Here is a 23993-nt window from a genome sequence, read left to right on the forward strand (position 1 = left end):
AGTGCAAGCTCTGCAACTACAACACTCAGCTCAAAGCCAACTTCCAGCTACACTGCAAGACGGATAAACATATGCAGAAATATCAACTGGTGGCTCACATTAAAGAAGGGGGCAAAAGCAATGAGTGGAGGTTGAAGTGTATTGCCATTGGCAACCCTGTTCACCTAAAATGTAACGCCTGTGACTATTACACCAACAGTGTGGATAAATTACGCTTGCATACCACCAATCACAGGCACGAGGCGGCCCTGAAGCTCTACAAGGTAAGCAGTGACATCCATTCCGTTGGCACAGAGTAGAAAAGGAAATTAACTCTTTCGGAGCTTGGAGCACAAGTCTCCAAATTAAGAAAAAAAAAGAGAAAAAACATCAAAGGGCAAGGTGCACAGTTTCTGATTAACATTACTAAAAGCATATTGAAATATATGGAATCAGAGGCTTTATTTATAAACTTTTACCCTATGTCTCATTTACACCTGTCTCAGTGGCTTTGATTTCTTCACTGGCTTCCCCAATATAAAAGAATGTTGGGGGTAGTATCATATATAAAATAATACTTTTTAAACCTATTGATTTTTTTTTTTTTTTGAACCTAGCACCACTCTTGGCTAAATGTAAATGGTTACAGGGAGCAGAAGACAAAATCAGTGCCCAACCTTGTGAATGCATAATCTTTAGTTTGGTGACAAACGAGGATGCTCCAAACATGATGTTTGTTTATTTTCCTGTGTGTGTTCAGTAGTACTGAGTAAACACACTGTCCCTTAGCATCCTCGAAAGTCTCTGAAAGTAAACTCTGTTGTTATTTTGCATGACTGCCTTCCTAACTATCAATATTTTTCCCCTAAATGAGTGTGGTATAAATATGCTTATTTATACAATGCATATACAATTTATATAATGGCAAATATAATTTTATCTTTACTTGGAAAACTATGCAGATGTAATGAATACATGCAAGTGATGAACACCATTTATTACAGAACTTGTCCTGACTTTCTCTAAACCCTAATTACTGATTAATTTATTTTCTGCAGTTTGTTCACTGGATTGTCTTGATTGTCTTGGTTCATGTACAAATATAACACATTCATTACTATGATGAATAACTTGGTAACTTATTAAAAACTTTTTGTCTAGAGGATATTAAAATTCAGAAAATACTGCAAACCATTAGTCATTATAACAAGCTCTAAATATGATTACAAAATCCATTTTGCAAGTGTTATCTATTGATTTATACTACAAATCAGTGATAACTATACTATCAGGAGTCAACCAGTGATTATCAAACCTATGACTGTTCTAACACTATTTAAAATTATAACCACACACGAAAAGAGCAGATTGTGGCTATTTCGATTAGGTGAAGGAATTATTTATTTGGATTGGTCTAGTACTATGTGTTTGGGTTGTTTCTTGGAGTTCAAATTCTAGATAAATGTACTGTGCATAAAATCCTAATGACTCAGTATGAGAATTTGTAACATTGTTCATGTGATATTGGCACTCTGTGGATCAATAATGAAAGCATTAGATTTGGGTTACGTTCAGAGTTTGAAGGGAGTGCAGGCCCTAGTGTGAGATGGAAAGCTTCTAAGTTGACAGTATTGAAAATATAATATAAAGAATTAATTGTATTATAATTCATAGGTTTTGCAGCAACAGTTGACAACTGTTCAATTGTCTACTTTTTTTCTGTTGATACCTGACCTATTAAAACTTTTAGAATACCTAGGAAAGAAAAACAAACATTAAGTTTGTATAAATAATAGATTTAGACCCTGGGAGCTATATAGAATATTCATGAACTGTGTTTATATTCATGCAGCTCCTCTAACACTTTAAATTAACATGTTGTGAATAGAAGATATAGATGTATAGATTTTCTATTTTTTAATCTTTTGTGGGAACCTAAAGGAAGGTAGGGTGTTATTGTTTACTTTTTCAGAAAACATTTAATCTAACTGCTTGATGATAATTTAAATGTATGTATGCGTGTGTGTATGTGTGTGTGTGTGTGTGTGTGTGTGTGTGTGAAGTTTATCCATTCATTCCATAAGCAGGGATTGACCACCTCATTCTCTTCAGGGCAATTTGCTTGGTGCTGCAGTTACTCTTGAAGTTCCTTTTCATGGAGAGTTGGATGTTGTCTTTGAATTTGTAGCAACCAATTAAGATAAAAGCATAAGTATAAAGAGGGCCTTAAAGCAGAGAGAGCTTCAGATCTCACAACCAAAAGGTGTACTCTTTCCTTAAAAATCTTATAAATCATATAAAAGTTTACTCTTCTTTAGTTGCTTATCTCTTAAATACCTAAATATTCTTATTCAGTGTAATGCTTAAATATGGTCAGCAAACAAACTTTGAACAAACGTATCTTGAATTAATGGAAGATTGAAGAGATAAATATTTGAGATATTGAGACTTGGTATTAGACAATTGAACAATTAGACAATTCTTTTGCATTTTCTTTCAAGAAGCATTCATTATTTCTAGTAGTAACTGGAAAAATACTCCAAGTAGCATTGTGTTGAGGATTCCACTTCTAAAGTGATTTCAGAAACGGTGTGAATCATAGAGGATTTTCAAGTGCAGTAATGAGGATATTAGCAAGCTTGGTTGGCTTGTGTTGGCAAAATAAAAGTGGTTCATAAGTAACATTAATTGCTTTTAAATGAGAAACTAACAAATTGGCCTGAGCCCGGAAAAAGAAATGATGGCTAAAATATTAAAATTCGACTTAAAATAGTTTCAGAGTTAATGACTAGACAGTAATCTCCTCTATAAAATTCATTTTCATTAGGAGTTTAATTTACATCATTTTGCATCATGAATTATTTAAACATTAAGGGGAAGTGACAAGTAGCAGTTATAAGACAAATACAGAGCTGCAAGAAAACAGCTTGTCTTGTTATTGACAACATATTGATTCATAACACTAAATGTGGTGATGTGTCATTTCAATTTGAATAGGCCACTTTACCTCTTGCATTGTCAAACTGAAGCAGCATTACCTAAAAGTGTGTCCTTCTTCTAGGTTAAGGAGGTTAAAAGTTAAAGGTTAAGGTTAGCTTAAAAGCATCATCTGCCTAGCTGCTTGACTTGAAACTGATCAATTTAATGAAAATCTGTTTTACAGATGTCGTTTTAATGTATTTGGCAGGATTTAGGCAGCTTTAACATTAGATGTGTGCTAGTAAAAATTATATCTTTATTTGACCAGAACAACACCTTTCCTTTTATGTTTAAGGTAGAAGGCTTGTGGGTTATGGTATTTTGGCAAAGAACCCAGAGGCAGAATGTGTTGATGATCTTTCCATATGGACTCAAAAAAAGAATACCTTTATGCCTATTGCTAATGATGACTGCAAAAACAAACAAAGCTATATTCATTTTTGGCAGCATTATTTTCCTTAGAAATTTTTTAAAAGCAATTTTGTTACTGTTAAGAAAATCTTACTCATGTCTTCAAGTGAGATTCTCTGAAGTGTTAAGCACTATTAAATTTGGACTTTTCCTCCAGAAATTTGATTGATGAAACAAAATTGCTCTAGGAAAATAAAACAATAAAATGAAACTGAAGATTGCTCATAATCTTTACTTTTAATGTTTGAATATGTATTCAAAGTGAGATTAATAAATACAAAATATGTAGCTAGCTACAGTCAATCTTGCAAGGTGAATATATGTGTGTGTGTATAAAACAGTGGTTTTTCAGCTAGCCCATTTATTTGATTTAATTATATTCTTCTAATTTCATATGTTTCTATTCTTTACAAATTTTAGTCAATTGATAAAATAATTGGTTCTCAATAAATATTTGTAGAATGAGTGATGGATTAACAAATAAACTAAGGAACAAATTAAAGAAACTCCTTTACTTCCAGCCTTGATTTTTAAAAAATGCAATGTAATTTTGTCTACCCCTTAAATTATCTCCAACTTTTTCTAAAGAGTCTAGTAAAAAGATATAATGAAAACCACAGAGCACTACACGTTCAAACTGAGGAAGAACAAATGAAACTGGCAATATTCCGGATTTACAGTTTAGTTTGTTCTTGGCTCAGTATGGCCAAGACTTTTCTGGCCAGCTGATTGGTCTAACCACCATTCGGTACAGGACATAGAAATACTCTTGCTGCATCTGTACTTCGGCTGCTCTTTTAATATTATATGTATTTATAAGTGAGGTGTTCACAGCTTTGCTTGTTCAAAGTCAAAGCCTTAATTATACTACCTTTTTTTTCCTTCCTGCATCTGCTAGTAGTGAAGCAGAGTAGTCTGTCTGAATTCCATAATGCCTTTTTCATATTTGGATTTCAAATTGACTGAAAGCAGTGAACAAATTGCCTGTCTCCATGGTGAGCAAAGGAATACACTTGGGATTTAGTCCTAGGTAACTTTTAGTGTAACATTCCCCCATGGAACATTTTTTGGGTTTTTCTCATTATCCATGTTATGGATTAAGGAATCCTGGTTAAAAACTAAAATCAAGGTGTTGGGGATGCCCACAGAGGAGAATGCAAGGAGACATATTGGGAACAGTATGTGTAAAGAAAATTTAAAAAATTGAATAATTAGGTTCACCTACCTTTTTGTGCTTTTTTTTTTTTTTCTTAGTAGGAAATAATAGCCCAATCAGTTTGGAATTAACGAAGAGTCACAGGTATTTTCATTTCAATAGGCCTGAGTCCAACTTTGCAATTTAAAATCAAATATACCAGATATGTACCATTTCAATTATTGAACTGTCATTGTCCCGGTGTGATGGTAAAGGAGGTCAGGAGATTGTGTGGAACACATTTACATAAAAGTCATTGTGTGAAAAGAAATTGGAATATGTGTGTGTATCTAAGAAACCAAAACAAGTTTTTCTTAATCTTATTCTAGTCATTTGTTTAGATGAAGAAAGCTGTTTTCAGAGATAAACAAAAAGTTATTCTTTTCTGTTACTAAACATTAACCTGAATATGGAAATTTTTGCACTTTTGTATTAGTTTCGGATTTATGTTCATTTCAAGGTTGAAATGCAGTGTGAAATTTAATTCCAGTTGCAGGATTTGTTTTGAAAAAAACTAATCACAATTCAAATTATTCTATTGTATTCTCATATAAATGGACAGGGGCAGAGATTGAAAAAAACAGTTTCTGTAGTAGAATAGTACATACTTGCATAATGCTTATAACTATTAAATACATGTATTAAATAAAGAGGAGTTGGTTTGCTAATAGCAACTAATAAATCACTGGTGTTTTCAGAACAAACGCAATTGGCCAGCAGTATCAACTACATCTACTTCTGTTTTTAAGCTTGACTTTTGCTGAAGCACAGCTATATGTTATAACATGGCTACTTCAGCACAAATATGGACTTTCTCACTGCATTCACATGTCTAGTAATATATTACATTGTGAGCTGAGAACCTTCTTTGTACCATACCAGAAAAGAAAAATGACCAAAAATCTGTCAATCGAAGGACAGAGAGATAGATAGAAAGATAGATAGATAGATAGATAGATAGATAGATAGATAGATAGATAGATAGACAGATAGATAGATAGATATCAATCCCTAGGAAGATTGACTTAGACCAGGCATTAGCAACTTACTACATCCATGTCAGAATAGATAAAATGATTTTTATTGTGTGAGATTGTTATCAAGCCCAGACAAAATTTAAACAAAGCGAAGTGTGTCAGAACCCTCCTACTCTATTTTCTGTGTGTCTTTTCTTAACCAATGCCACCGTCTGCCTACACATCAGGAATATACTGTTATGCTCTTTTCTGTTTTCCTGAAATTCTTACTACTTTACCCCACCTAGGTCTTCTCTTCATGGAAATATTCCATGCTGCAAGATCACCTAATTCCCCACAGAAAACTAGCGTTCCTTTAATTAAGGGGAATGAAGCCTTTTTATAAAAGCAGAGTCGTGCATCCAAAGGTGTAATTGACTTAGAAGTCTTTTTCAGCATGCATTTTTTAAAAAGGAATTGCCTGAACTGGAGGAATTTCTAATGTTTGTGTGGAATGGAGTGATTATGTCAGCGACTGGGGTTAGGTAGGGCAGTGGCCCTCCTTAAGAGCTTTCTTCATTTACTCCTGAACACACACACACACACCACCACAACCACCACCACCAACACACCACACCTCAGAAACAGAGTCAACAATTTGGCACCCCCATTCATGTCAACTCATACTTTATGATTCACATTGCATTTTTTTTTGTAACTTGTGTTCATTCTATTTCATGTGAAGTGCAGGTATGATTTAATCAAAAGTGCTAAGTTGCTCATTTGTCACCCACCCTGAGGTCATTTAGGTAATGCAGACAAAGGTGTTCTCTCATAATTAATGTGCTCTCCCTGTGTGTTTCTGTGGCTTAAATGTAATAGTCCCCATCATTGGAGCTTGTTTAAAATTGCTGAAATGTTCAAGTGGGTGCTGGGATGCCATGACATAATGCATTCAAAGTCATACGTTAAGCAGTCCTCACACTACTGAAAGGGTCTTGGCCCTGGGTGGAGTGAGGAGGAGCTGGCGTGTGTATAATGACCATGGTTCTACTTCCAGAACATCTGGCCTTCCTGAGCTTTGCTGGAAATGTTTTTACGAAGTTTGCCTTGAGTCTGAATCTCTGCTCAGGTTGAGTTCAATTAGATGTGGAGATTTGTTCATTATTCAGATAATTCAAGCCTTAAAAGGTGCTTTCTTCCTGCCCCCCAAATTATCAGCCTATTCCGGGAGAGTGTATAGGAGGATTTGATTTGTTCGAAAAGTGAAGGACAGGCATGAAGGCACAGCCACCAATAACCATGAGGAAACACCTTCACAGATTCTATAACCCAAGAGGATGGCAATTAGTATAACAGGCACAAAGGCCCCATTCTGTTTGCAGAATACAAAAACAATATCTCAATTTTTACTTCTCGTAAATATAGAAGCACTTATTGAACACTTACTATGTGAAAGGTTTTGAAGTGTCTGATACGGTGTCTGTGTCCCATTGACGTGATGGAATACAAGCCACCTTTCTAAGTGCTGCTCAGAGACAAAGATTTTCTAAGGTGATACTTCCTAACTCATTCTGCTCACCAATATAATGGGTTAGATTTGGTGATTAGATGTCGGGGACATTAAAGTTGTTCAGAGTTAAATCTATGGACCTAGTTTCAAAAAGTTTCCATGCATTTTTTTCCAGCAATGTTTAGTCAAAGGGCTGCCTGTGAGTGGTCTTTTGAGTCACCAGTAGATGTAGTATAATGTCACTTCTGTATCTTCGCTTATTCTTATTGCCCTATTGCATAGCAAGACTTCATTGATCAGTTGATTAGATAAGGATTATAGTGGGAACTTGAGGGCAGGATAGAGCTTTTCTACTAGTTGGGACATATATGTAGTTTTCAAACATGAGGATGATGCTACTAGTGCATCTCCTAGAATATGAAGAAGAAAACTACATAATAAAGAATGCAGGCCAGGCGCGGTGGCTCACGACTGTAATACCAGCACTTTGAGAGGCTGAGACAGTTGGATCATGAGGTCAGAAGTTTGAGACCAGCCTGTCCAGCATGATGAAACCCTGACTCTACTAAAAATATAAAAATTAACCAGGCATGGTGGTGCATGCTTTTAGTCCCAGCTACTCGGGAGGCTGAGGCAGGAGAATTGCTTGAACCTGGGAGGCAGAGGTTGCAGTGAGCCGAGATTGCACCACTGCACTCCAGCCTCTGCAACAGAACAAGACTTTGTCTCAAAAAAAAAAAAAAGAATGCAAAATGTATCTAATTACAACTACCATCCACCCCTTTAAATAACCAGGATAAAAATGTAGTATAACTCTTGGGAAACCTCTGTAAATTCAACCTACAATAAGGTCAATGAGAGTGCTGCTTAAAGATACATTATTGTAATGATCAGTTACAGTGTTATTATCACAGATAATAACAGTTGTTGTTGTGACCGCATTTTATTTCACTTGGTTTTACATCATTTTATTAACATTTTATCTTCCTTATCTTTAAGGAAATTTTGTAATCTTGAACTTAATATATTAAATGTGCATACGTAAATATAAAAGTGTACGGAGACCATATTCTTTTGACTTAGAATTTCCTACAGACTTTATTTCATTGGAAGTACTAGCATAAAATATACATTTCTCTCTCGTGTTGCTTAAAGAGTTAGTGTTAGGACTCTGTTTGTCCATCAAACAATTTTTAAGGAGTAGTGCAGAGAAAGGTTATGGTTGAAGAACTATTTGTTCCTGTATATCTGCTAATAAAATTATTGGAATACAGGGCTGAGTGTGGGAAGAAATGATCCATTGATAAATCCAACTGTGACAGTTAACTCCAGTTTGGGAGGAAAGCTTTTAAAGCTTTAAAATAATGATTTGTAGTCTATGATTACATGTCCTGTTGCAAGAAGAGCCTCATTTATCGATATAGTTGGCAATTTACTGTCTATATATAATTTATGGGCTATTCAGAGGAATTTTCCAAAAAAATCCCTCCTGATGCCAGATAATCTGTCAACAGTGAAACCATATTGATAATTGACTTACTTATTTTTTCCCTTTTACAATGGCATTATCTTTTTGGAGAGAAGATACAGTGACAATAATCATGTAAGTTAAATTCTTTATGTACATTACTTCACATACTTTTTGTAACAGCTATATGCTATTATTATATTCTGATATATGAGGAAACAGATTCAGAGAAAAACACCTTGCTTGAGTCCTTATAGATAGTAAGAGGTTGAGCTGGAATTCTAACCTTGGCCTCTTTTCAGCTCATGCCCCTAGCCCACATTAAAAAGGTTTTTTAATTAAGAAAACTTCTATATTTGAGGATAGGAAAAACAGGTTATGGGAAAGTAACCCACTTTCACTTCTTCAAGCTAGCAGATTTTCTTAAAGGTATTGCCGATGCAGTAAGAGCTGGCTGGTAGGTTTGTGCACGTGAATGCAGTCTACTGAGATGATGAACTTAAACCCACTGGGTCATCGATGAACAGGAAGGGGAAACTGTTGTTAAAATTATTAGCTGCTGTGTGTCCTGCAATGACAGAGATTTTTCACTTTAAAAGTCTTCTTTTTACTGGCATGTTTGGGTATTTGGTATATTAAATAGAAAGGACTAATAGAATATTTATCACTTCTAGTGCCTGAGCTCTCAGTGCTTGCAAGTTAAGCACCTTTGGAAGCTGCATTAATTCATTCAGGTCACCAGGGTACCTCAGCAGTAATGTACGAAATGGTACCCTGCTGACCTGAAAGAGGGAATGTGCCTCCCTAAGCATTTAATTTACCACACAAGAACAACTAAAGCACAATCTACTCACTGCCTAGAACCTGAGTCTCTTTCTCCTTCTCCTGGTTTCCTTACCACTACTGGAGGAAGTTGTATTCACTTGCTACTTCTTATGATTTAAAAAAAAAATCTTGTTTTGAATTATTATTATTATCTTAATTTTATCTTTTACGTCTTACTTTGATCCATTTTAGTTACAAGACTTGAGGGATTCTCTCTCCATCATATGTTGATAATACACTCCTCTCCTCTCTCCTCTTGACAATTCTGCTAATGATTTCAATGTAAAGCCCAAAGTCTTGACAGAGCTACTTAGATTAACTGGACTTAGAGATGCTTGGAGAAATCTCACCTCCCTGAATCTGGCTACCTGATCTTGCAGAAAACTGTCAGTCACTGACATTGCTGCAGTTGACCACATCTATTAAGGAAATGTTCATTTACTGGAAAGTAAGAATAGTCATAGCTTGGCATCACAGAATCGTTAACTGCATGGAAACTTTCAATAACTACGGCTGGGGTGTATTTAAAGCATGTCAGGATTTTTTTTTTTTTTTTTCTTGAGATAGGGTCTTGCTCTGTTGCCCAGGCTAGAGTTCGGCGGCGTGATCACTGCTCACTGCAGCCTTGACCTCCTGGGCTCAGGTGATTCTCCTACCTCAGACTCCCAAGTAGCTAAGATTACAGGCAGGTGCCACCACCTTGGGCTAATTTTTGTGGTTTTTGGGAAACGAGGTTTCGCCATGTTGCCCAGGAAGGTCTCGAACTCCTGGGCTCAAGCGATCCGCCCCCCTCAGCCTCCCATGGTGCTGGGATCACAGGCATGTGCCACTGCATCCAGCCTGTGAGAATATTTTGATAACTGTAGTGTGCAGTATTTTTAAAAGACTTAAAATATTTCTAACTATTCGTTTGGCAGGCCTGAGAATAGCACTAGCATATATCCTTAGGGTCTAAAATCATTCATTGTTCAATTGCAAAAAATCAGGTAGCAAGTCTAATTGCCAACACCTCTGAAGGAGAGTCAATTTATAAGACATCTCCTTTCAACTCAACATATATTCGGCATTTACTACTCAGTAACAGTGTAGACGGTATCAGTAATGGAGAAGGAGGAAAATAATTCTCAATTTTTAAACCAAATAGTGTTTTTTTTTTTTTTTTGAAAAAGACCGACATGCTAAACTGGGAATTATATAAAACCAGAATTTGCCTTTTAGAATTTATTTTATTTAATGAATTTACATCATAAGATAAAGGGAGAAAATTCTCTCTTGTTTACTCTCTGAAGCCAAATATTGCTATTCTTTAACCAGAAACCCTGTGATATCTTTTGAGAAGTAATGTGTCTAAAGGCAAATTCTGGTGTATTATTTTTTGGTTTTTGATTTTTATTAGAAAATTAGGTAATTCAAAAAACCCACACATTTGGATGGAATAGAAGTACCAAATTTTTCCATGATGAGTATTTCCTGAGAAGATACTCCCCAGTTTCATAACTGAATTCCTTAAAAATAGGTGCAAGGGGAATTTACAAATAACTTTTTTTTTCCAGAGGAAAATAGTCTTGGCTCTCTTAATTCTGTAAATATTAGAAAAATTAAAATGAGATTTTTGAAGAGTTATTTAATTTTTAGAGCATCAATTCTTAACATGAAGGTAGAGGTACTCTCTTTAAGTCACAAAATGAGACAAGCTTTTCCTGATTATCCTATTGCTCACTTTTTTTCCACATTTCCTTAGACATATGCTTTAAATGTCTGGTATAATGTTTAGTGGTAAGTTTCTGTTCCGTATACCAGGTCACTCAATTATGGCTACCCCCTTAATTACAGCAGCTTGATAATTTCTTGGCAAATCATTGATTAAGAAGTACATTGAAATTGATTACACACAAACACACACACTTTTCCAAAAAGTGAACAATTTAATTCTTTCAGTGAATGTAGAACATGGATCTATTCAGATCTCTTGTGTTAAGTGATAAAAAAAGGCCAAATGCCAGTACCTCAATTATGTTTTCCATATATATCCAAGGAGACCTATTGTATTTTTTTTGTCCAAACTTCCTTGGAATGAATTGTGTGTGTGTGTGTGTGTGTGTGTGTGTGTGTGTGTAAGAGAGAGGGAGAGAGAGAAGAATGAGAATAGAATATATAAAAATTTATTAAAATTGATGACGATTACAGGTTAATCATTAATGCCCTGTATTTTATTTTAAAGTAGATCACAGAAATCTCTTCCTGCCCATTGTAAGTGTGCTCAGTTCCTGGAGATAATAAACCTTTGATGATGTTGTGCAAGACTCGTCAAGAAGCACTGAAATCAGTTCTGTATGTACACATGACTAATCAAAGGATCAGAGAACAGGATATGATTTGCTAAAAGTGATAGCTTCTCCAAAAAGCAAATAGCCTTGCTAACTGTGGGAGCACAGTAAGCCTTTATTATTATTATTTTTTTCCTACAAAAGGCAGGTCCTTCTCCCAACCTTGGAGTAGATATGCTTTGCAAAGGCTTTAGCACTAACTGTTTTTAAAAAATATTTTAAAAGTAAAGTGCTTCTGAAATTAATGTCTACCTAATTAACACTCTGCTCTTTTATTTGGTCTTAAAGGCATAATAGATACCACAAGATTCTTAGACTTAGAGACATCCTTGAAATTCAGAGTATTAGGTAACCCAAAAAAGTACCTTCTTAAATGGACCAACTAACTGTCAGATGTCCATAGTGGGGAAATGATGAAATAAGACAGCAATCCCAATACTGAAGTTTGCAGTCCTACATACAAATATGACTGAAAGTTTTAAGAAAGCAGTTCTGCATTAGAAAGAGAAAGGACTAAAGTGATACGCTACAAAATCTACCATGTTGACAGTGCAGTGAATCTTGAGACCATTGTCTTCTGCTTTTATCTCCACTTCATTTTTTTATTTCCAACAACTCTATTGAGATATAATTCATATGCCATTCAACTAATCCATTTAAAGGATACAATTCAATGATTTTTATAATTTGTACAGAATTATGTAGCCATCACCACAATTGATTTTAGAATATTTTCATCATCCCAAGAAGAAATTCTGTACCGTTTTAGCTTCCCACCCTTATCCCCAATCCTCCCTCCCCTGGCCCTAGGCAATCACTAATTGCTTTCCGTCTCTATAGATTTGCCTCTTCTGGACATTTCATATAGATGGAATCATAGTATATGGGGTCCTTTGTGACTAGCTTCTTTCACTTAGCATAATGTTTTTAAGGTTCATCTGTGCGGTAGCATGTATCAGCACTTCATTCCTTTTAATTACCAAATTTCCATTGCATAGGTATAGTACATTTTATTTATACCCCATCAATTGTTGGATATTTGGGTCGTTTCTACTTGTTGTCCACTATGGAAAATGATGCTATGAACATTCGTATACAAGGTTTTGTGTGGACATATGCTTTCTTTTCTCTTGGGGTATATACCTAGCCGTGAAACAACTGGATTGACAGTCAATAATATTAACTAGATTCACATTACTGTCATCTGTTCTTAATTTTTACCTGGTTTGTTCCTTCTCCCCTGTCCTTTAAAGAATACTTCACATTTTTATCATTCTCTCAATGTCTCTTATCCACCTTCTGTTCTTCTCTGGCTGACTAGCTCAGTTAAGAAAATTGATAGTAGCATATGTTGAGCACTTATTTGGTGTCATGATAATATCCTAAGTTCTTTAAATATATATAATTATTTAATTCTCACAGCAATCCTCTTAGATTGGCTACTATTGTTATGCCCATTTTGAAGATGAGGAAACTAGGGCAATGAAATCTTAATTTATATAAGGTCACATAGCTAGTAGTAACAGTGATAGCTGAGTCAGGACTTGAACTCAGACTGTCTGGTTCCAGCACCCACGTTGTTAAATAGGACACCTTATTACAGTGAAGATACTGCCTCGAGAGGGGATACCTGGAAGGGAAGGCCCTGTTTGTGGCAGAGGAGATGGGAATACAGGTGCAACTGTAATAGTTGGTCTTTGAGGAGGACATGTATCCCCTGAGGCAGGAAGAAAAGAATGAATGATGAGAAAGGTAAAGATTTAGAATCTTTTGAAGGAGGAGAAGTGAGGGCTGGCAAATTAGAAAAATCACTCATAACAGTATATAGGCTTTAGTTCTTTATAAAGTCTGAATGTGAATCATTTATTTGATTCATACTATGTTCTTTGAAAAACACCTACAAATTGTATTCACGGTATTTGTAGGAATGAAAAAATTGGTACATTTATGACAGCTTAAATCGACTGAAGTATATTTTGTTTGATGTTCTAGTAACACAGAGAGGCTTATTTATCCTCATTGATTAAAAACACCCTGTTCTGGGCCCCAAGACAAATGAGACAGACACAAAGGGAAATACTGGAGAGCTTCTTCCTGTCCTCAAGAAGTTCACCAGTTTTAAGAAGCAAATACCTTATACTTTTTCTCTGTGCTTTATTTTTTCTTATAAGTTGTCATTGTTCACAGCTTTCCTGAATTCCAGAAGTTTGTGAGGACATTTTTAGTCTTTATATAACACATTTTTGTAGTGTTTAATTCTTTGTATCATTTAGAGAATTAATATTTAGATTTCTTGCGGTATTTGGGGAAAAATTAGATGTCTACTTTGTAGAACTTTGATAGAGTGTCTCTGTGTTTCCATACCAGTAAAGGTGTTGTCACATTGTTGAAAAATAATGTACAGTAACAGTGTAATTGGAGTCTTCTCTCTCTTTCGCCACCACCTCTCCACCTATGTGATGTTTGTGACTGTATGTATGACTTTTATGTTCTCATAATAGTAAGTATATGGATGAACCAAAATATCTCATGGTACTTTTCTTGCTAACGGACAGGATTTTTTTTCTTTTTATGAGTATAAGAGTATGAATATGCCTCTTTCTCATATCTGATGTAATAATTGATGTAAAAAGTCTTACTGTTTTATATATAGCTATTTCAGGCCTGATCTTATTTGTTTCAAACCGTTCCTAATGTTTCTTGAAGTTTTCAGTTTCTGGAGATCTTCATGTGGCTCATTGACCTGGGTATGATGAGATCAGGCAAGGGCTGCCAATATTCCTATTGTCAGAACATTATCATTGTGTAACTTTTTCTTTCTATTTTACCGTTAAAATGAGTTAAGGGGAAATTATGCAAGAAAACATGATAAGCTCCTATACTACATCACACGCTAAAAGATTCTCAGCATCAGCTTACTTGAGTCTGTGCCACAGTGAAACTGGAAGATGGACTGCCTATTTCAGTATTTATGTCTATGAACACTTGATGAGCTTAATAAGCTTTAATGAGGTGGGTATCAATGTTTGATATCCTCCCATTATTAACATACTGGGGATGGAACATGGTGGGAGGGAATAAGGGAATGTCTCAGAGAGAGAGTGGAAAATATGCACAAACACCTGCCTATATCTCTCTGTAACTCAAGAAAAGTTTAAAACAAGATTAGGCATTTTCTATCTTAAGGTGTCCAACTGACTCACTTTTTATGTTTTTTATTTTTTTTGCAAGCATTTCTGTACCTTAGTTAATATATTAGTAAATGGAGAAAAAATACTCCACTGAGTTCTGTAGATCTTAATTGAGATTCAAAAATAGCTTCGAAAAAAAAGAAAGGATTCTGAGATGAATCCTTTCCTTACGTGTGGAAAATGTTACTCATGTCTTGTCAGTACATCCACTCTACTGGCGTTGCGTTTTGTACTTGGAGATAACTTCTGCCTTTTTATTATTGGTAAGGCACTTTATTTTTAAATTTCTGTAAGTGTACTTGGTTACACTGTTATATCTAGGACTTGTCATTCCTGAAAAGCCATTCTTAACTTTATCTCACCAATTGGCCTTCAATTGAAATTTGCTTTGAAGAGGAATGTAACTATACTCATCAACTTGAAAAGCAGTGAATATAGCTCATAGAAAATAACTATTTGTGTATTATTTTATGCTTTAACTTCAATATACATTCTTTCTTAGAAGTTTTCCCACAGAAAAGGAACTGTGTATTATACTTTTAAATACCAGTTTTCAAGTCAGCCAAGTGAGAATTTGCAAATGAGCAGTAGTAAGTGATGCTCACAGCTGAAAAATGAATGTGTAAAGTTTCTGTATCTGGCATTACTTTCCTTTTGCCTTAGGGATGATACAACAATTTTTTCATCTATAAAATGGGCTCTGAGTTACCATTAGAATTAGAAGATTAGCATTCACGTAATGCTCTTTGAGATCTAGTCCAAGCTTAATCACTTCTGTTGTTCTAAGAGCTGAAATTATGCTGAGCTTTAACTCGTATCTCATCTTAAATTACTGATGTAGTTACATATATCATGTTGCTGGTTTTCCATTGTTTTGTTTAATCCATGAATAATATATGTTTATTTGTTTTTCTTATAAACAGGAAGTAAAAATTATATGGAGAAAAATAACTAAATATCTCTTAATTCCCTTGCCTTTTTTTTTTTTATTTGATTACTCATTTCATTTATTCATTCATTGAGTGCCCACTCTCCCAGGCTCTATGCTAGGAAATAAGAATATGCTGTCAAGCAGGATGGACATAGGCTTTGCTCTGGGGGAGTTTGTGGTTTAGTGGAGGAGACAGTAAAGCATTCAACATATAATCACCTATTAAACAAGGAAATGACTACTTATTGTAAATAGGTAATATAATTTGCACTTTTGATGTGGAACATTTGTGTCATCAGTACCTTTCAATTTGTATACATGGAGCTCTTCCTCTAATCTTGGGGGAAAGTGAAGAGTTTGAATGGGATCATGTATTGAAGCAGTTAGAAAGGTAGCCAGGGCTGAAATGAATGGACTCTATCTGATATTGGCTATCAGGTATAGAAAACAAAACAAAACAAAACCCCCAAAAAACATTTACCACTGAGATTTTTATCAGAAAGAAAGAACTTTTCAAACTTTTTGGAGTCATGAAAGGATTATGTGAAAAGGCATTCTAGAGATGGCTGTATATCCAGTTGGTAAACCTGTACTGAATATAATAACGAAGGTTGAAGGAGATGAACCTGTTGTAAGTTTTATAACATCCTGATTCCAAGGTCATGATAGTGATAATCAGTCAAATTGGGGGACCAGAGGACTAGAAAACTTTGAAGGTTGCTTGTAGATCTTAAGGCTCCAAGAGAAGATGGTGAACATGATGATTATGATAATCTTAGCTCCATTAGCATCTGTTCCTCTCATCTTCAGAAGAGAGAAAATGTATCTCCTGCTCTTCTCTGTGAATCCTCTCTTATGACAGGCTAGGATTATTCTAGGGTCTGCCGATGCTGCACACTCTTTCCAAGTAAATCATTGATGGTATTACCCTGTCTTTCACATTGTTTTACCTCTTAGGACAAGAGTCTGACATGTTTTGATATACAAAAATCTCATTGCAGTAGGAAAAATGGCAAGCCTTTTCAAAGAAACCCTTTCTGTACAAAAAAGCCATTCTTTAGTTGAAGGTCTGGCACTTTAGTGAACTGTTGGACCAAGAAACCATATTCCGAGTCCAGAACCTGGTTTAAAATACCTAAAGCTTCTGTATCAAATGTTGTAAGAATATCTTTTTGGTAAATTTTTGGAATCATGCTTTGCCTCATCATGGTTGCAGAAATCCACTTCCTTTGTACATGAAGATATCCCCAGGCAGCAGATATATAGTCTATTTTCTAAACAGGAATCTTATAGGTCTCAGGAGAGCCAACTTCCACAGGCCTACTGGGTTACACGCTCATTTGTAACTCACTGTAATGATTCTTCAGTTTTTCATTTCCTTGCTGTTCTAGGAAGGCAGATTCTGAGGTTTGTTTTGGGAATTTCACTTCATAGCAGCACATATTTTCTCTCTGTCTCTGTAGATTTGGATATAAATGTGTGTGTACAGGTATATGGGGGGGTGTGTATGTGCAGATATTGATGTGTATATATGTATGTATAGCTCTTCATCCTGTGTATGAAAGGGAACTCTTATTGTAGGTTCTATAATTTGACAATTTTCTTCAAATGATAACCCCTACTTTTCTCCCAAATACAATATCTAATACAGATGCATTGGCAGCTACCTTGACAATCAGTGCTAAAAACAAGCAAATAAATATGTACACAATCTTATGATCAACACAATGTACATTATCGTAATACTTTACTCTGAAAAGTCATTGTATTTAACTACTTGTAAGTTAAAAACTGAATCTTTGTCTATTTCATAAAGAACTACCACTTCTGCAGATCAAGTTGAAATAGTCTAGTGGTTCTGTACTGGCCACAAGAGCTATGCTTCAAAATATGAATCTAGTATAAAATGCCTGTGCCAAACTGTATCTGAGTTCCATTGGCAATACAGCTTATGTTTCACAAAAGACATAAACAAATCAAGACCCCTCCCCACAGAGTGAAAAAGTTAGATTAATGAAACAGCTGCGTGATTTAGTTTTAAAAAATCAAACCAATTATTTCAAGACTTTGCTGATAATTTGATAGGTTTGATCATTTATTGATCATTACCAGTTGATACATGTAGATCAGTGAAGGGCATAAGGTTCTTGCCCTGCCTTGTTATTTTAAGATAATGATCAAAGGGCAAACATCAGTGTACTATAAACCTTTTTGAGGTTTTGTTTAAGTAAAACACATAGTACAATATTATATGTTTGTGTGACCTAAAACATTTGCACTGCTATGACAAATATATCATCCTCCTGTGCCAGTACAATTGCAGGGACATTTCGTTGGCATAATCTGTTAATACCAGTTAGCAGTGTCACAAATTAAAGCATTAACAGATTTGCATTGCTTGAGGAAGCAACTGACATGAAATACCAGGAGGTTGAAGGAGTGGGGCAGTTTGTTGTATCATAATTCTACATACCCTGTAAAATCTTCGTGCCAGTGGTGTGAAGGCTTTGAGTGTACCTTCACAAAGAGCTCAAACGAATAGTTCATTATGCAAAAATGTCTCATTAAGATACATTAGTCCTAATACATTTTTAAAGAAGGTTTTTTTTTGGAAATTTGCAGGCAACAAATATCAAAAGAGCCTATCTTTTTTCAAAGAACATGATTTTACTGCTTTGTTAAAATGTACATGTGTAACGCAGACTACAAGTTCTTCCCAGGAACTGAATGAGTTTGTTTTCTTTATTTGTGTTGTTTTGGATCTGTCCTTAAATAAAAAGTTGTTGATTTTAAAACTACATTTTTGTTGGAAATATTGGTATTCTTTTGTCAGAGATTTTGTCCAAATCATAATAGACACATGACTATCTTATAAAGAGGCCCATAACTTGGGAATGTGGAAATGAAATTATAAATTGTGGTGGAATATTAGATTAAATATCTGTTTTCATTTTAGTAGTGGTTTGAAATAATAATCCATTTATTACTGTTACACATTTTGTATTTGCCTGGGCATTTAAATGACTTTTTATATTTCCCTTTTTTAACTCGTATTATGGATATATTCTGAGAGAAAGTTATAAGGAATAACAATTATAGAGAATGAGAACCCATGGTTAAAATTATATGCACATTGAACTACAATGAGAGTATTAAAAGTATTTCATCCCATTTGTAAAATATCTTCCTTGACTATGAAAGGGCAATATTTTTCCAATTATATCTGCTTTAGCCTGCAAATAGATAACCTTATAAAAACTCTCATAAAGCAGAGAGTCCAAAAATAATTGAAAGTGTAAGGACAGATAAGTTGGGCATATAAAGGCCCTGAGCAAATTTCACTCAACAGCGTTCACAGAATAGAAAAAAAAGAAGTTTATCTTAATTCCTGCTCAGGTCCAGATGAACATTTTAATGCTTAGTGTCATGATGCTTCTGATTGACAGGGAGTGCCTACTGCATAATTTCTAGCTCCCTTCTCCAGTGTCTGGAAGATTACATTTTGACTGTCCCCAATATTAATAACCATATTTGATCTTAGGCCTATCCAAGGTCAAGCTGACTGGCCAGGTCAGCCTGTTTGTCTGGGTGCATGAATTGTGACATCTACTCATAGTGACAGGTAGGGGATGAGGTGGTGAGACGAGGGTGTTAACCTTCAGGCCACCAAAAGAAGCCTCTTTCTGCTGGAAACAAAGAGCTTTTGGGGCTGCAGCCATCTTTTCGTTTGTTTGTTTGTTTGTTTCTTCCATCATTTTCAACCCTCATAATATTTTCACAGAAGATGATGTACTGTCAAAGAAACGCATTTAAGAAGAGGTAAATTATTTGTCATCTCAACAAAAACATAATTATATAGATTTGCATTATTGCTCAGGACTTTTATCCAGATTTAACAGTATTTCATGTGGATTGATTTTGCATGGCTGCTCCTTTCTTTAGATAAGTGACTCAGGCGCTATCCTGGAGTGTGGTATCATTATTCCTAAAATCCTCCCGGTTTTGCAAGCAAATAGCACAGAAGCTCTAGAGCCTGCAGGAATACATATTTCAGAAAGCAGCTAAAACAACTTTTGGAACTTCACAATTCATAGTATTCTACCATAAAACATATCAAACAAATTCATTTTTTAAAAAAATCTTGCCTCTTCCTGGGTAGAAATTCCTGAGAAGCTATTTGGTTCCTAATTGATTTTCTACGTCAGTTGTTCATTGAATAGATAAGTAGTGCCTGTGATATTTGATTACAGAGCAAGGCACCCATTTAACCTTCTGTTCTTTCCTGGCCAGGATTTCAAATACAATAGAACGTTCTTCCCTGAGGCTCAGCAGGATTAGACAGCTAGCGGTAATCCCTGATAGCTGAAATAGACCTGATAGAACTTCACCTCACTTGTTTAGGATTATACTCATGAATTTCATCTCGCTCAGCAGCATTAACCCTTTGGGGGACTTGAGCTGGAATACTCTATCAGTAAAAGCAACAAATAAGCAGAAATCCATTACGTTCTAAGCCGTTATACCTTATTTTTATTTTTTTGGCCAATACATAAAAATAATTTTGAAGTCAGAAAGATGTGTGGTCCAAGTTGTTTTTGTGAAATTTTGCATCTTAAATATATATCTGTCTCAAGAATTATATTATCCTCTTAAATATAATTTTGTTTAAGAAACTTCATGAAAGTTCTGGTTTGTATAATAGCTTTCCCATCCTGGTCACGGTTAAATCATGTTGTGGAGGTGGAGGATAAATGCCTTCATATAAAGTAGGCCCTCAATATTCTAGGTTAACTGGAACCAAGGCAAGTATGAAAATCCCCAAACCTCATTTTAGCCACTGGTTTCCAATATCTTCCTTTTCCTTTCATTAGAGCAAATTCCATAGGTTTGAGTTTAATTTTCTCTTTCCCCTCTGGGGGATATGAAAATGAGCTAAGAAATGGCCAAGAGGCAGGAAATCAGTGAGTGAAAAAGAACTAGTAAAAGGTATAGTTAATCCACAAATTGGAAAGTCAGCCCCATGTTAATCAAGAGATGAAAGGAAGAGCATACACCCTTTCAATGCAGGTGGAAGAACCGGCCTTTATCATGGTTTTTAATAATTTAAACATTGAAATCCGTGCCTGACACTATTAGGCCATCAAAATGAGGTCCTTGCAAAGTCACAGGTTTGAAATAGGTTATTAGTGACAACTAACACAGTCTGGGAGAGCACCCTCCAATTGTTATGGAACTGATTACCCTGAATCATCAAGGCCTGTTTGTGTTGACTCTTTAAATATTCATGTTCACAACTAGTTCTATTAATTATTGAAATAAGTGATTTTGGTTCTGATGGTCAGAAGATTTCCCACCATTTTTGTAGGTTTTAGGAAAATGTAAGTTTTATTTGAGAGACTTGACCTCCGAATCATCTCATGATGACGAATATGACCTCATTGTCTATGGTAATATTTCAAGGTCAAAGATAATTTAATGCTAAAGCATTGGTACATCAACCTTCTTTCTGAAATTGCTCTTGTTAGTGATTCTTAAAGGGTTTGACTGAGCAAAAATTTGTTTAATCAAAAATCCTTTAGTAGGACACATACAATCACAATAAAAAGATAATGCAGAATTTTTGGAAGCAGTTTCTATTCATTTCTACATCCCCGCCTTATAGATCTACTATGATTGTAATGATAGCATTAAGGTGACAAGAGGAGAAATATGGTGTGTACTTTCTGCTTTGAAGCTTAGTTGTTTGTAAGAACTTAAATAAATCTGTGAGTAAATTGATGGGATTAAGGCTGAAACAATGGTCCTGCTTGAATAATATTTTGTTTTTATTTGGTTAGGAATGAAGAGGAGCTTGTGAAGTGGGGAGTTGTGACTTGAAATGATTCTGCTAAATTGTTAATTAACAAGCCTCCTTTTTACTTACTTTTTGTACAAAATATCTAATTTTCATGGTTTTAGAGAGCAAAGATGATTTCTGTTGTTCAATTTAGGTGACATATTATTCCAATTAATTGGAAAAGTACTCCCATGGGATAGATGGCTCAAGAATGGGGCCTCTTAGACTCTGCCTCTTACAGTGGTCCTGGGATTTGCCCTTTTCTCCTAACATAATTTTACATATGCCGGTGCTGAGATTCTAGCTCTTTGTTGTGTGTTATAAAATTCTATTGCATCAGCATGAACAAAACAGAAATATTATAGATGTGAACCTTTCACCCCAAAAGACATATAACAGATTGAAAAGCTCCAGACCAGGGTAACAGGAATGCTTGCAGCCAGCCTGTATGGGTTTACAGATGACTAAAAGCTGGTATTAATAAATCTCAAAAGAAGAAGAATAGGAGCGGAATTTACTGAAGTCTATGAAATAATAAAGGGACATGAAGTTGGCCATGTGAATCTTTGTACTGTGTGTCAGAAAGAACTAGAGATCCTTCCGTGTAACCAGGAGAAAAAAAATTTCAAAGCAACAAAGGAGAAGTTGGTGTTTGTTTGTTTGTGTTTCTATTTGTTAATATAAAGTAATTTACCTCTGGAATAATTGAATTAGAAGATTCTAGAAAAAAAACTTCATTTTGAATCATAAGGACAAAGGAGACCTTGAAGAGTCTCCTTCCTGGCAGACAGGAAATATTAAAACCATCCCCCAAAGAGGTCCATCTGTATTATTTTTAAAAAGAAGGAACTGGTTTAGTTGTGGCCAATAGAATGCTTTGTGACCACGTGAACAAAGAGATAATGACTGAAGAGTTTTAAACTCTGAAGAAAATGTATTCATTCTGCAAACTTTGTTCATATCATATGTTGTTACAAAAATTCATGTCTTTATTAAGAGTTTTTCTTCAACAGTATACTTTGAAAACTATTTTTAGGCCGAGCACAGTAACTCATGCCTGTAATCGTAGCACTTTGGGAAACCAAGGCAGGTGAATCACTTGAGGTCAGGAGTTCAAGACCAGCCTGGCCAACATGGTGAAACCCCATCTCTACTAAAAATCTATAAATTAGCCGGGCATGGTGGCAGATGCCTGTAGTCCCAGCTACTCAGGAGGTTGAGGCATGAGAATCGCTTGAATGCGGGAGGCAGAGGTTGCAGTGAGCTGAGATTGCACCATTGCACTCCAGCCTGGGTGACAGAGTGAGACTCCATCTGAAAAAAATAAAAAATGAAAAAAATAATAATAAATAAATAAATAAAATTGCTTTTAAGGTGCCCTGAGGTATGCAAACTTAATTAGCACATGGTCCTTGAGTTGGGGATGGTAAGAGATACACACAAAGAATTAATACAACATCTATAAAGCTCCTACATTTTGTATCACTACATCACAGCTAAGTCCTATGTAGCAAGGAATGTTTTATGTCCATTGTCTCATTCGATCCTCACAACAGCCCACTGAAGTACATGCACTTGTACAGATTACAAAATGGACCTTAGCAAGGTCAGGTGTCTTTCCCAGGGTCATACACATATTTGAGGAACTGGGATATGAACCCTGGCTTCTCTGCTGGAGGCTGTGCTCTAATAATCATTCTTTACTGATAAGCTTCTCCAAAGGCTGATGCTACCCACCTGGGGCCCATGCACATGGAGGACATCTAGAAAGGTGTGGAAGGAGACTGTCCTAAGTATATACAAAAGCATGCATTTTTCTCTCTGAAGAGTGTGTCCATACCTCTCCTAAGATTCTCAGACCCTGTATATGTAAAACCAACTATCTAAAGAGTGATCACAAAGAGTTACAAAGTGGAAAGCCCTTTTACAGCTAAAAGAGAGTACAGTTAGTAGGGCAAAACAGGAAGTGTTTGGCTTGATCCCAGCAGGATTTGGATAGGTGGATGTCAAGTTTGGAGATGGGAAGAAGGGAGAGAAGCCCACTGTCTGAGTCAAGAAAGGATTGGTTGTTTCCTCTTCAGATTATAGTTGAGAGTCAGTATAATTGAAGGCATTTATCTTCTTAGCAATGGGAGACTGTGATGCGATGCAGCTATTAGCAGTACATGGCCAGTGAGTACACGGGCTTGAGTGAATAAAAGAGCTGCTCCACTTCTTTCCTACTCAGTCTGTGAATATGAGCAAAAATTTTATTACAAATATAAATAAAAGAATCTCAAGTTTTGAAAGTGTTTCACACTTTCAGTATCAGTAAAGTAGAACAATATTCTATTAATATATAACAAAATTAGTGTCAATATATATTTCAGAATCAAAGGAATG

The 23993-nt window shown here is 35.4% G+C and overlaps 1 protein-coding gene across 1 annotated transcript in view; it reads left to right on the top strand.

Moving 5' to 3' along the window:
* ZFHX4 (zinc finger homeobox 4) overlaps nt 1–23993 on the top strand; it is a 194199-nt gene that overhangs the window by 26615 nt on the left and 143591 nt on the right. The window contains exon 3 of the mRNA XM_010388845.2: nt 1–263. This exon is cut by the window's left edge and continues 240 nt beyond it. Coding sequence (XP_010387147.2) covers nt 1–263 — 263 coding nt within the window. The remainder of the gene's footprint in view (nt 264–23993) is intronic.

Source organism: Rhinopithecus roxellana, chromosome 9 (genome assembly GCF_007565055.1).
Source record: "Rhinopithecus roxellana isolate Shanxi Qingling chromosome 9, ASM756505v1, whole genome shotgun sequence".
Taxonomy (NCBI): domain Eukaryota; kingdom Metazoa; phylum Chordata; class Mammalia; order Primates; family Cercopithecidae; genus Rhinopithecus; species Rhinopithecus roxellana.